Source organism: Mangifera indica, chromosome 18 (genome assembly GCF_011075055.1).
Source record: "Mangifera indica cultivar Alphonso chromosome 18, CATAS_Mindica_2.1, whole genome shotgun sequence".
In the NCBI taxonomy this organism is placed as follows: Eukaryota; Viridiplantae; Streptophyta; class Magnoliopsida; order Sapindales; family Anacardiaceae; genus Mangifera; species Mangifera indica.
This window is the reverse complement of record NC_058154.1, coordinates 8,348,837-8,362,792: the sequence shown is the minus strand read 5'-3', so window position 1 is coordinate 8,362,792 and position 13,956 is coordinate 8,348,837. Positions and strand designations below refer to the sequence as shown.

Sequence of the window (13,956 nt, the reverse complement as noted above, 5' to 3'; positions counted from 1 at the left end):
TTGCCTTTTCTTGCACCGAACTTGCATCAGCCAAGATACTTTTTTCAATCATAGGTCTCCCCTTAAATACCAACTACTATGACCCTAGAGAATTGTGTGGCCTTAAGCACAAAAGGTGGTGGTTGGTTGTAAGTAAATCTGAAAACACACACAAAGAACTCAAGAATATATGAAGAACTCGGAAAGAAGGAGATGCAGAGAAAACTCTCTTGTATTATTAAGAACTCAGAAAGGAGATGCAGAGAAAACTCTCTTGCATTATTAAAGCTTTTAAAATAAAGTAATACTTGGAATGAAAATAACCTTAACATTGTCTAACTTTATAAAGTTCACAGGGAAATTTGATAATCAAAATTCATACAAATCCTATAGATTGAATGACCAAGATTAATCATATTAGAATAAAAATTCAAGTTTTATTTTGTTGCCTACTTGGATGAGAAATATATTAGAGCATCTTGAAAGCTTTCTGACATATTTTTTAATGTTTGGTAATGAGGAATCCTTATTTAAGTCAAAATTAACCGATCAAAATAAGTGAAATCTTAGGTTTAACGATTAACCTCACAATCATTACATCAAACAAATTAAAAATTTAATATTAAAATATCATTAGAAGGGATTTAAACATTTACTCTCAAATTTAAACTCTCACTTTTTTGTTACTTAAACTGTCTCCCAAGGTTATTCTCTCAATGTTTCTTGGATTTAAACTCACACCATGGATTAGGCCAAATGGACCCTAGATTACGGCTCTACTAAAAAATTTGTAGGACTATTTTTACAATGTCTTGCATCTTTTCAAGGTTGCCTGTGCTATCTTGATGATTGTACCTTCTTTATCTTTGCTAAATAAAATCTTGTTCTCTTTGTCTAAATTTCCTCAGCTAGTATAAAATTTCTATGCCTTCTAAAAAAATCACATTATTAACCATATCATTGTTGTTGCTTTTTGTAGGTGTTTTTCTTTGTAAGCTTAATCAGTACAAACTTCCCTTTGGTTGCCATGCTCATGCATGATCAAGTTTGTTGAAAATAATAATGTTGAATTAAAGTCAGATTCGTTATCACTGAATTAAGCATTGTTCTCTCAAACAACTCCACAAAAATGGAGGTACCTCCATTTATTTTTCTCATGTAACTAATTAATCTTTTGTAGGATGAATATTTAATAATATTAATGCCACTTTTGTCCACTGTTCTGGCACTTTTATGCACGGAACTACAAATGCATTGGTGGAAATGAACACAGAAGACATTTGAGAAAGAGATAAATGAGTTTGTTGCTTAATTTTTTTATAAAATTCTGACCAAATTTGTGGGTTTATGTGATGACAGGAGTAGGGGATGAAGGCCTTATTAGATCAGATATTCCATGTTAGTATCAGCATCCCCTCTTGCTGATTTCTTCCTCATGGTCCCTTTTTTTTATTTGACGAAGATTGGTTTAAAATTTGTGTTCGAATTTAGAAACCGAAAGAAATTGTTCGAATGATTTCTTATGAAGATCTTGATGATGGAGGTAATGAAATATGAAGCATAGAACAGAAAAAAAAATATTTTCAAAGCATTCATGCAGCAACAAAAAGCCCCATCTATAAGAAGTGGCTCTTGGAATAGCCAAAATTTAAGTACAACATATTCGAATCATCCTTGGTGTTCAAATCACTACATAACTTCAAACTCTTGACTACTAAGAACACAACACGAAATAGCGAGCGACCATTTCGCCAACATCTTAGATACTGAAAAAGATTTTAACATCACGAAAGAGAGTGATTCTTGATTATTTGTTGCCTTTCTTCTTCCACAAGTCTCCGAACTTTTTGATTCCAGAACCCTTTCGTTTACCACTACCGAAACCATCATCTAAGCCGTCCGCCATTCCAGGCGATCCTACAAAGCCAGCGTACCCACCTGCCAATGGTTCAAACACACCACCAAAGTGCTTATCCATGGATCCACACCTCTCAGGAACCCTCCCATTCATCTCTACACCCCCAGCAAGCACGGCTGCTGCAGCATCAGCTGCTTTTCTCCACTGCTCAGTCTGTACTCTCAGCTTCTTCATCTCTGTTTCTAGTGCTTCTTTTGCGTCTTCCACTGCTTCCAGCTTTTCCTTCAACTTTACCACCTCTTCTTTACTTGTCTTCAGCTCTTCTCCAAGATGGCTCAGGTTCTGTGCCATTTCCTCTTTCTTTGCTTCAGCAGTCGAAATGTTCAGGATAGCTTCATTCAGCTGCAGTTTCAGGTTTTCATTTTCTTGACCAATCACCACTAGCTCCTTCTCCTTCTCTTCTAATTTGGTTTTTAGCATAGTTATCTCTTCATTTGCCAGAGATAAGTCATGGTTGGATGCCTTCTCTGGTTCTGGAGTTACTGATGGTTCAGTTGATACATCAATTTGTTTGGCCATTTTTCCCTCCTCAGAGGTTTGTTGGCATATTTCAACCTTAGGCTCAACTGTAACTTTCTCTACTGGAACTTCAAAAACATCAGTCTCGTCAATTTCATCCAAAACCCCATCCCTAGGATTGGTCTCTGTTAGTTTAGCTTCTTCTTGGATTTCACTTGGATAATGTTGTTTTGGAATCTCTGTAGACCCTGGAGCTTTTGACTTCTTAGTTTTCTTCTCCAGTTCTTCTTGAGCTTCCTTCTTTGCAGCCTCAGCTGATACCAACTGGTCTTTCAGAACCTTTAGCTCTTCTTGCGCTTGCCCAAGTTGAGACTCTAAATCTGCAATGCGAGTACCAAGTTTCTTCTGGTGCACTGGATCAGAGTGAGGGCCACCTCTCGGGGAACGGCGGTCTCCAAGCTTGGGACTGCGATCAGCAATTGGCCGATGATGAGGTGGATCTGAATCAGAACTTGATGTCCTCAGCTGATGTGGACCTCGAGGAGACTGTCTTTGAGGCACTTCTGATCCCCTATTCCTCATTAAAACAAGACAACATAATTCAACTAAATATCATCTAAAAACTGTACTTGAATCTTGTTGACATTTGCTATTCACACAAACACACTGAAGGTATATAAAAGAGAAGGAAAAACCATGAAAACTACAAAATTTGATTATACTAGAGATGTTAAATTTGTATTAATGATCCAGAAAATGGAAACCAACTCAAAAAGTAATGGATAGATTTGCGTCTCTAACCTTGACCTTGGCATTTTGTAGACCAGAAGATATATGCAGACAAAGAGTGATGGGATGATAATCAGAAGCTTGTAATCTGCAGAATCCAATGTGCCAAAAGCATTAATACACAAATCAAGACAAAGTAAATGAATGCCATAGAAACAAAACAAGGAATCAAGGAAAACATGAAGTTAATTTTTAACCATGAATAAATAATTCTTCAGCCAGCAAGAGTCACAGTGTCTTGACCCTAGATATCTGCAATTGATAAAAAGCTAAAATTCGAGCCTGAAACCAACAAAATTACAATTGTTTGTGTCCTTTTGTCTTGCATGTTCTAAATCAATACACGCCTATGCAATTCCTAGCACATAGATTCAGATATAATGAAAATGAGGCCTGGCCATGGCATGTGACTGTGCCCACAGAAGCACAGGATAACAACAAATATTGCAATGTGCTTCATTATAAGATAGGTCATCTCTCATCTAGAAAATAGTAACATGTTTTCCATCCCACCACCCTTTGTGCAAATTTAGTATTAGAAATTATATATCAAATGTCCCAGAAAGTAAAAGGTAATGAATGTGCGATATCGTTTCAACATATTCTCCAGTTAATGCAGAGAGTAAGCGAGCCATGCAATTCAGCAGAGGGTTAACACTTTAGCTTTCCAAGCGGGTGCATTTGACCCACCATATTACTCACTTTAGGCAACAAATGAGTCACCAAATTATTCAATAATTGAAAGAAAAACTTCACTTCAATTTTGTGGTAGATTTTGAACCAAACCCACCTCCATCTTTTTCACATCATAAATTACTTTCACACTGCTGATCAAATCATGACAGCAAAACGATTTTAACATGAAACATTTTAGTAATATTCACCACACAGTAAATGTTATTAATAATGCTTGGCCAATAACTTTTTTTATTTTAATGAGAAACCCACAATCACAACCATTTTACTAGATAAATCAAGAGTTTAATATTAAAATGTTGTCAAAAAATTTTAACTTATGCTTTTTTATACAGATAACTCTTCCATTACCATTTAAACTATCCTTTGGGGGCAACCAATAATGCTATTTGCTAGGAACATAATGTTACCCCAACAACAATCTTCTAACTTTGCCAAAAGTTATCTACAAGAACGAAAAATACCAAAAACCAACAAAATACCAAAAGAAAATTCCAATAAAATCACTTTTTCCAAGCGCCCATGTGTTTATCAATATTTCTCAAGAGCTTTTCTGGGGCAGTGTAAAAGCGCTTTTCTTGTTCCATCTGTATTAAAATGTGGGCATTTTCCTAAGCTCAAATAAAATAACTCTTTTCTCCCATATTTTCAAATTCAAAAGGGCACTTATGATATTCCACTTGCTTTTCCATTAATTCAGCTTTTGCTGACAAGTTTTAAAGTAGTGGATGCTATAAAACTAGCAGAGGCAGAGGCAGAGGCAGCCATGTTACGCAAAAACAAGAAACAGGCCTCAGGAAGAAGGAAATATATGTTATCCCACGCGCCACCACATGCGTGTAATTTTGTATGTGTTAGTACAAACAAGACAACCATAGACAAAGACAAAATTATTGTATTCAATCTATTGGTTTTTCAAACCAAAAAAAATTTTCAAACAGATCAATGTTCAAGGATCACCATGTTTGATAAGATTTCTATGGATCAACCACTATAGTCCTAATAAATACTTGAAAAATTAGTGAAAAATATTAAATGGGTTAGATCTTAAATAAATAAAGTTTCAAACTTTATTTAGAGACCTCACTGATGAAGTGTTTGGTAGCTGAGAAAAGAAAGCCAAGAAGAAAAAGCGATGAGATTTTAACTTCAACAATACCTTACTCTCTCATTTTCAACAATCAAACAAATCAAAGCACAAGACACTAGCGATGCCAGATAACATGCAAGCATATATAATACCAAAAATCAAACGACAATAAACAAAAACAAATGACAGTCAAACAATGCAAGAGAAAAATAAGAAAAAATCAATAAAACAAACTTCTTTTCACCTCACCTAGTTATCTGAAACTGAGAGCTTTAGCTTAAGCTACACATATTCTTCATCTATGATGAATTTATGAAAAACCCTTCTGACAAAATGCAAGAGAATCAATGGAGAAGAAGAAAGGTAAAATCTTTTTTCACAGTAAGTGGTGGAGATGAAGACAGAGAGAGAACTGAAGTGAAATAAAGTTTGAAACTTTGAAATAAAGCTTGATTGATGCAGGGGATGGTGATGGTAGTAGAGATTTTGAAGAAGACAAAAGAGTAATTTAAAAAAAATGGGGGAAAGTAAATTATTGTTAAATCTTGAAAATACAACCTGTGCTTAACAATTGACTCGTCTCTTTTGTCAGTTTTTCTCTCCAAATTCAAACTCTTTTTCTAAATTCGAACACTTTCCTCCTGTTCCAATAAGAGTGAGTGCGTGCGTGCAATTTTTCAACTTTAAATACAGCTTCGTTTATCAAATTTGGTGTCTTTTAATTTAATTTTAGTTCATCAAATATCCGTGACACTTTTAAATTCATAACCAAATAAAACTTGAGTTTAATGATTTTAATCTTGATATATTATTAACAAATTTCAAATCCAAACTCTTTCATTTAGAAATTTTATATCACATAATTTATTATTCAAACTATCTCTTGAAGAGAAGTATTTGAATATGTTACAAACCTTCACAACAATGCATGATTTAGTTGTGTCATTTTCGAGGTCTTTCTTTAGCAAGTAGTCTTCTTCAAATTTACATACTCTAAAGTTCAAGGGTTTTTTTTTTTTTTTTTAAGAATTGTAAATTAAATTGTATATTACTTATGAAAATTTTGTATAATATATATAATTATTATATAATCCAAAAATAAATTCTAAACGAACAACCAACTCATGAATGAGATATAGATTAATGTCAATATGTTGAATGCAAGCATACAAATAGGATTGGTGACCGTATGAAGAGTAGATTGATTGTCACAAAGCTGAGTAGAGATAAGTGGAGAGGATTGTTGAGCTCACCAAGAAGGTTACAAACCACCGAATATTAGCAACAACATCAGCAAGGGCATGGTACTTTGACTCCACACTAGAATTAGACACAATAGCATGTTTCTTGGCAATATAAAAAACAAGTTTGTAACTAAGAAAAACATAACCAATTATGATAAGTTGTCCGAGTGGAAACATCAACAACCTTGTAAACATTAGAATAAGTTCGAAGATGAAGGTTAGAGCTAGGAGTTATCCTATGCATGTCTCAGTAAGTACGAATAGATAGGCACTAGACGACCTGATTTACAACAAATATAATATTAGACCATGTGAGAATAAGATATCGAAGACTATCAACCATATTGTGATAGAGTGTAGCAACAAGAAACAAGACATCTTTGGTAGACTATGATGTCTTAGGGAAGACAAAGTGTGTAGCATAAAGATCACACAAGTTGGAAGTGTTGTCGCAAATCCATTATGTTATGACATTAAGAAAGATACAAGGTGGTGGGTTGTCGAACAACTTTCAAACCAAGGAAAAAGTCGAGTGAACCCAAATCCTAAGAAGTAAATTTAGAGCATAAGGTTGATACACATATGTAATAATCGACAAATAAAAGCAAGTCACAACAAAATAATCCACATAAACAAGCTTATAACGGTAGATAAGGTGATAGATAGTTTGTTGATTGGTGTCCACTGATGTGTATGCCAAAATTAAGGGTTTATCGATTGGCTTAGGACCTGTTAGGACATAGATAGTTCATTGATTGACATTTGTAAATTGACATGCTAGGATTGTGAGTCTATCAATTGGTAGCTATAGTAAGACAACCAAGATATAGATAACCTTAGAGATAAGTCATGGTTAAGGTACCAAATCTCTAACTTAACCGAGTTCAATCGATACGAAATGATTGAAAGTTAATCCAATTTTCACCTTAGATGAAGTAGATAGAGTGTATATGCTAACATTCCAAGTCATCCAAGATACGTTAGAGAAATCTTAAGAGAATGAAAAAGATTAAGCCTAAAGTGTGAGATAGAAAATGGAAAAGGGACTAATATTTTTGAATATTGTACAATAGATTACTCTTGTTTATTGAGTGTTTTTCACTCACCATTTTCTCTTGGTTTTGTAGGCCATGGCAATGACGAAGCAATCGTTCAGTGATAGAGTGGCATGAAAGGGAGATGGACTCACAAATATATTATTTGTATGATTTACATTTGATCTATTTCATGTTGTTGTCTGGATGATGGCTTCATCATCCAAACTCTTAGACTCCCTATATGTTTTGATTATGTCAAAACTAAGTTTAATATTGTTAATTTATATTTATTGAGCTAATTAAGTCCATGACATAAAATTCTTATAACTAAAAGATAGACAAAATATATGTTTTTCATCTTTTCAGACATGGGACTCTCGTCCCCAAATGTGGGATGCTGATTCCTTTGCTCATCCCATGACCATCCTTGCAAGTCTAAAGTTCTTGAAAATTTTTGCCAAATGATAGGGATACCCATTCCCATGATAGAGATACCTATTCCCTTACGTGGGAAGCATATTCCTCTATTGGTCCTTTCCTATCTGAAGCTTTTGAAATTGAATTCTGAAGGTGCAAAAAAGGATGCCCATCTCTAAAAAAGGGACACCCATCCCTCAAGTGGTTCATTTCAAGAATTCGACTGTTGGATGACTATTTAGAAGCTGCCAAAGTTAGAATGTGTAACAGGATGTCTGTCCCTTAATATAGGATGCCCATCCCATTGTGTTTTCAAGGCCAAAATATCATTATCGAAGCTCAACAGATACATTATCCAAACCAACAGTCATTTAAGCTATTCCGACCATCAAAGACTATAATTTGAAGACTCTTTGATGAAGAATACGTCAAAGATATTGCTAATATAAAATCCAATACTTATTTCTTCTCTAATTTCTCTCTAAAACTCATAACTCAAATTTTTGAGCGATACGCTTGTGCTCACTTTCTTGTATCAGCCTAATAAAGACATTCACATTTGTTTTTCTGTATTCAAACAATTTTAGGCGAAATCTCGAATAACTATTATGGTAGGCAAAATCCCGGATAACTATTGAGTTGGGCGTAATCTTTGATTAACTAGTAAACATAGGCAAAATCCCGAAGAACTATTGTAAAGAGGGGATTTTTTTACTAGTGAAATATCAAATAAATTGTTTGAAGAAGTGGATGTAAGAGACTTGGAAAAGAAAACTTTGAACCGCTATAAATTATTGAGCACTTCCTTTCCTTTCTTTACTTTATGTTTACATATATGTTGCATGTTTTGATCAGTGCCTAAATATAGTTTGTTCTTAATTGTTTGGATATCTTGTTGAATTTATTTGTTTGATTGTGATTGATTATAAAATTGCTTAAGGAATTTTTATTTGGTTAAAAGTTTTAGATAATTCTCTTCATCCCCCTCTAGGATTATTAGCTATTTGGAGTTTTTCATACACGAAGGTTTAGAGTTGAAAAGGGAGGTCACCGATGGTCAGAGATGGTGGTCGGAGGGGTAAAGAAAAAAAACCCCAAGTTTGGGGTGGGGGGGGGGGGGATGTGACTTTTCAAAAAATATTATTGTTAAAATGACAATTTTATTCTTAATTTTAGCTAAAAATTTTAACATAAATTAATTTATGGGTGAGACTTTGAGTTTTTTAAAGTTAATAAATATGAGTTTGAGATTACACTATACCTTGGGTCAAAATAAGTCTTTTGGTCTAATTTTATTAGACTACGGTTTTTTTTTTTTTTTAATCACACTTGGAGGCGAAAATCTATACTAGCAAAATTTTATTGTTGCTCCATCTGTAACTAATATGAGTATAAGAAGAAAAAAATGAGAATTAGTGTAGATATTATTTGAAGAGCAATGTTATGTGTACTAGAGATAGTAATTTTGGTTCGACTTTAGAGGCTCCAACCCTAGTAGAGAAAGGGTTTCCCGATAAAAACATGGAAGGGAACGAAGATGAGAATAAAAAAAATCTTCGTAATCGAATGGGGATACATGTGTCCCTTCCCTGATCTGCTACACCCGTTCCCATCCCCGCCCCCATCCCCATCCCCATCCCCATCCCCATCCCCATCCCCATCTCTTTATATTAATATATTTACTTAAAATACTAATATATCTTTATAATTTTAGATTATTTATTTTTTTCAAATTTATTTAAGTTTTTATTGTGCATATTAAAGTGGGTAATATATTATATTTGTGACATTTGAAATAGTTGGTTGATTTTAATTTTACTTAATTTTGTTATTTAATATATTTATATTATATTTTAGAAAGTATAATAAATAGATTTTTCTGTGTGGGTATGGGAAGGGGATAGAGAGAGGATTTTTTTCACGAGGAGGAGACAGAGAATCATTTTCATCTCCGTAAAAGGGACGGGTCAGAGATAAAATTGATATCATCTATAGGGATAGGGATGGGGATTGAGATCCCCTCCCCGCCCCTCCCCTCCCCTCCCCTCTCCATTGTCATCTCTAATATGTACACAATTTTAATATATAATTTGAATATATAAATGATATATCATCATCTGATTGGATGTTACTTTATATTTAATTTAAAATTATCTAATCACATAAAGATATATTATTTATATATCCAAATTATAAACAAAAATATATATACATATAATTTAATTATTATTTGAATGAGAATCTTTCATTTTAAAATTTTAATTAAAAACACTTACTGTTGGGCTTGGGTATATCCTTGACGGGTCAACCCTACTCATATTGCCGTTGAGTGGACTGTTATAGCAATCACTTGACAATTGGACACTTATGTGTTGTCGCTTTTCAAAACTTACTGCAATACAAAGAATACGAGAAGAGCATTTTAGTTTTTACATAAAATCCCCCCAAAGCAAATTGTCTTATGGAAACTAATAATTACATTGCGGATCATTCAATGAAGATTCCAAACAGACGAATTCTTCAAATCCGGGTATGCAATTTACAGAATTGGTTGAATCTTCCAACTCTTACAAAGGAGGGTTTTGCTTTATTCTATATAAAATTATACATTTTTAACTAAATCCAAATTTATACTATATGTTTTTTATAAAATTATGTATATATATCTAATTTTAAGTGTTCAATTAGATATTTATATCATTATATAATTAAATAATTTTGAATTATAAATAAAGTATCATCCAATTAAATAATAACATATTTATCTAAATATTTAAAATTAGATATACATAACATTACTTGTATATTTTTCTCATGCGGTAGAAATGTGTAAAAAAATATGCATTAAAAGTTAATTCTTGTTGACAATATCTAGCAAAACACGTCAATCAAATCTTCATATTATAGAAAGAGATGTGCATTATTTATTTAGGTAACATGATTTTATGTTGGTCTATTCAATAATGCAAATATATCACAGCTTATGAATTATTAAAGTAATTTTTTATATCTTATATTGAATATCGTATCGTATAATACAATTTCTAAAAAATAATAAAATTATAATTGACACATTATTATTTTGAAAAATAGCACTAACACTTTTAAAAATTTAAAATTTTTCGTATACATCTCTACTATATCATTATTTTTTTTTCAAAAAAGTATATCTATCTATATAGATAAAAAGGTATTGTATTGTATCGTATCATACAATACATTCATTATATCGTATTAATTCAATACATCTAATGAGACGTATCATTTTTCTCATGTATCATATTATATTGTAAAATACGTCTCATATATCATAGGATACTAATATTTGTGTGCATCATGGCATCAATACAGAAGGAACACAAAATCTCATTACCTTCACTAATGACTTTTCATGTGCATCATGTTATGACTTTTCACTAATGAATTCACCCATTGAGTTCATTGTTCATACTTTAAAGAAAGCCAGATTATTCTTGTGTTAAGGAAAATAATGGGATTTGGTTGGTTTTTGGTTTTTAAATTTGCTTATGATTTCTTTTAACACTTAATAATAAGAAAGCAACCCATCATTCTATAATTACTATAATGCTTTCACATCTAAGTTTCATTGTCTTTTAATTACAAATTATGGTGTGCATACATATTTTATGTAAGAACATTCTTACAATCAGTGAGATAATAAACTTTGTGCGATTAAGCGATATCAAATCTACAACTTAAAAAAAGAAGGTTCTTTTGTGGTTCAAGAGAGACCTATTGCCAAATCTCACACCACAACAACCTCATAACAATTATTTGGCAAAGTCATTACTTTCCGCATAATGAAATTGACAATAATATAAGCATAACTCCATGTCTCCATCCATATAAATTCAAAATTATGGGTCAAGGCCTTGAGAAAACCTGAATGTTAGTCAAGCCTCATTGAAGAAAGTGGCTAAATGTATTGGAAACGCTACATGTAGAATACTTGACTTAATAAAAGTATTATCTCTTAAAATGTAGAGCTCAGAAAGCTCATTATGTTCACATGTAATATCATATCTAATTAGCCAAACTGACTAGAGTTCAATCCTCAAGTTACATTCCTCACCTTAAGGACAACAAGTGACAAATCTTGTATTCACACTCTAGAGTTAGCATGATTATGCATTGTTGAGTGTTGAATAGCTCTGAGAATGATATAGTTTTGTATGTACTTACAATGTCTAGTGATAACTCATGTCAACAGTATTCTAGCCATAACATGTAAAACATCCTCGAACATGTGACATGTGAAACTCAATTATGTGCATTTATGCATTGTATTACCACCTCAAAAAACTAGAAAGGGCACTTTGTGCAGTCCCATAAGTAGTCATTTCGACATGACTACTTAGTAATCTTTTATCAAGATCTTAAAATGCAATGTATTGCTATTTATTTTTGAGTAGGGGAATGCCCTAAAATGCTATTAATTATACCCTACCTAGGGTATTTTGTTCTCACTTCAAGTTCTTTTTATCTATCATATTTTTGTTTGTTTATCATGTAAAAGGTACACTATTATAGCTAGGGCTAGATCCGAGCCGAGCTTGGCTCGGCTCGACTCGGTTCGAGCCCGAAACAAGCTCGGCTAAGCTGAGCTCGATCGAGCTCGAACTGGCTCGGTAGATTTTTTTTTTTAATTTTTTATACAAAACGTCGTCGTTTTGATTAATATATATTAAAAACGACGTCGTTTTGATAAGAAAAAACGAGCCGAGCTGAACGAGAACTCGAAACGAGCTGAGCTGAGCTCGAGTCGAGCTTGAACCGAACTCGAGCCACTCATATATGAACCGAGCCGAGCTCGAGCTGGCTATGAGCCGAGCTTGGCTCGGCTCGAATCCAACCCTAATTATAGCCTTTACAAGCGTAGCAAAAAGTAATAATAATAAACGAAGATGAGAAATAAAATTTCATTTATTCAAAATAAATACATGTAAAATTATATTTACTTTGCAAGTGCATAAGCAATTACTCTTAGTCTACAAGTAGATTTGGGCCTAACCAACTAGGTGGCATGCTTCTTTGGCAAGGTCGGAATCTCCCTAGCTAGAAGAAGATGAAAGTTACAAGATCACAAGGGAGGAGATAAATCTCCTAATATCCATATCTTCTTCTCCCTTAGAGCTTTTTCCCCAAAAATATTCTAAAAGTCCTCTAATAAGACCATATGCAAGGGGAGGCTAAAGCATGTTTATAATGCAACACTTCTCTAGACAATCACCCTCCTAGGAGAATGTACATCCATAAAGAAATGTTATCATTTAACTCTTAATTAAAAAACATTCAAAATAAACATATTCAAGAGAAATTAAAACAAACAATCTTATATTTAACCTTGGAATGAAATCCATCAAAATAATAACAATCAATCAAAATCCATCACTATGTGTGCAAAAGATGTCTATCAAATAAACATAAACTAATACATAATGTGTATGATAAAACATAATAAATAAAAAATCATTACGAACCTATCAATCTCTAAGTAGATCCCTCATGACTATCCTCAATTGACCCATAACTCAACAATCAACAATTATCTATTACTTGTAAAATATAAAAAGAAATGAGTGAGTGCTAAATACTCAGTAATTAGGAGACCACTAAACACCTACGTTCCTCTTATCTTTCATTACCCTTCCTTTTTATCATCTTACATCTCCAATTTCATAAACTCATCATTTAAGGTATGTCTGCTAACCCTAACTGTGATGACATGAGATACAATACATGATATAAAATATATTTAAAATTGGTGAAAGCATTTTCATAAAATAATTTATTGAAATGTATAACTAATTATGTCAATCGGACTAGGTTGAGATAGTAGATTTGGAACCTTAGTCATGTGGGTAACATAAGTTTTTGCGATCCCCATTTTCATACACACAGAACATACTTGGATTACCATAAGAGCTTTACTGTTGGTGTGTCTTACTAAGAGCATCTGTATGAGAAATCTTATAGGTGTTCTCTCGTAATAACCTTTTAAAGACATTGTAAGACTCATAAAATACATATTTTTATGGGTATTAATAAAAATACTATAAAGCTAATAGGATCGAGTCTTGCATACATAACAAAAGGAACAAGTCCATCATAAACTCAAACACCCTAATGATCTTAGAAAACATGTTGAATGCACATTATTAACTTATCTCTTACATGAAAACTCAATATGCTTTCATGTATCATGAACTCATGCTCAAACCCTTATTAACATTTCTTATGGCTTGCTTACATATATCTTACTTATGACTCATGTATATCTTACTTATAACTCACACCCTTACTTTA

At 32.9% G+C, this 13,956-nt stretch overlaps 1 protein-coding gene across 4 annotated transcripts; it reads right to left on the bottom strand.

Moving 5' to 3' along the window:
* Positions 1-1,574: 1,574 nt before the first annotated feature.
* On the bottom strand, positions 1,575-5,513 carry LOC123202189 (interactor of constitutive active ROPs 1). 4 transcript variants are annotated; one of them, XM_044618016.1, is made up of 3 exons: positions 5,490-5,513; positions 3,158-3,233; positions 1,575-2,927 (listed from the first exon to the last, which is right to left on the bottom strand). In XM_044618016.1, exons 2-3 carry the CDS (start codon positions 3,169-3,171, stop codon positions 1,787-1,789), a joined length of 1,155 nt encoding a protein of 384 aa, XP_044473951.1. In that variant the 5' UTR covers positions 3,172-3,233; positions 5,490-5,513; the 3' UTR covers positions 1,575-1,786. The 4 variants fall into 4 exon arrangements, with proteins under 4 accessions (XP_044473951.1, XP_044473950.1, XP_044473948.1 ...); XM_044618015.1 differs by lacking the exon at positions 5,490-5,513 and adding an exon at positions 5,189-5,463; XM_044618013.1 differs by lacking the exon at positions 5,490-5,513 and adding an exon at positions 5,181-5,462.
* Positions 5,514-13,956: the final 8,443 nt, after the last annotated feature.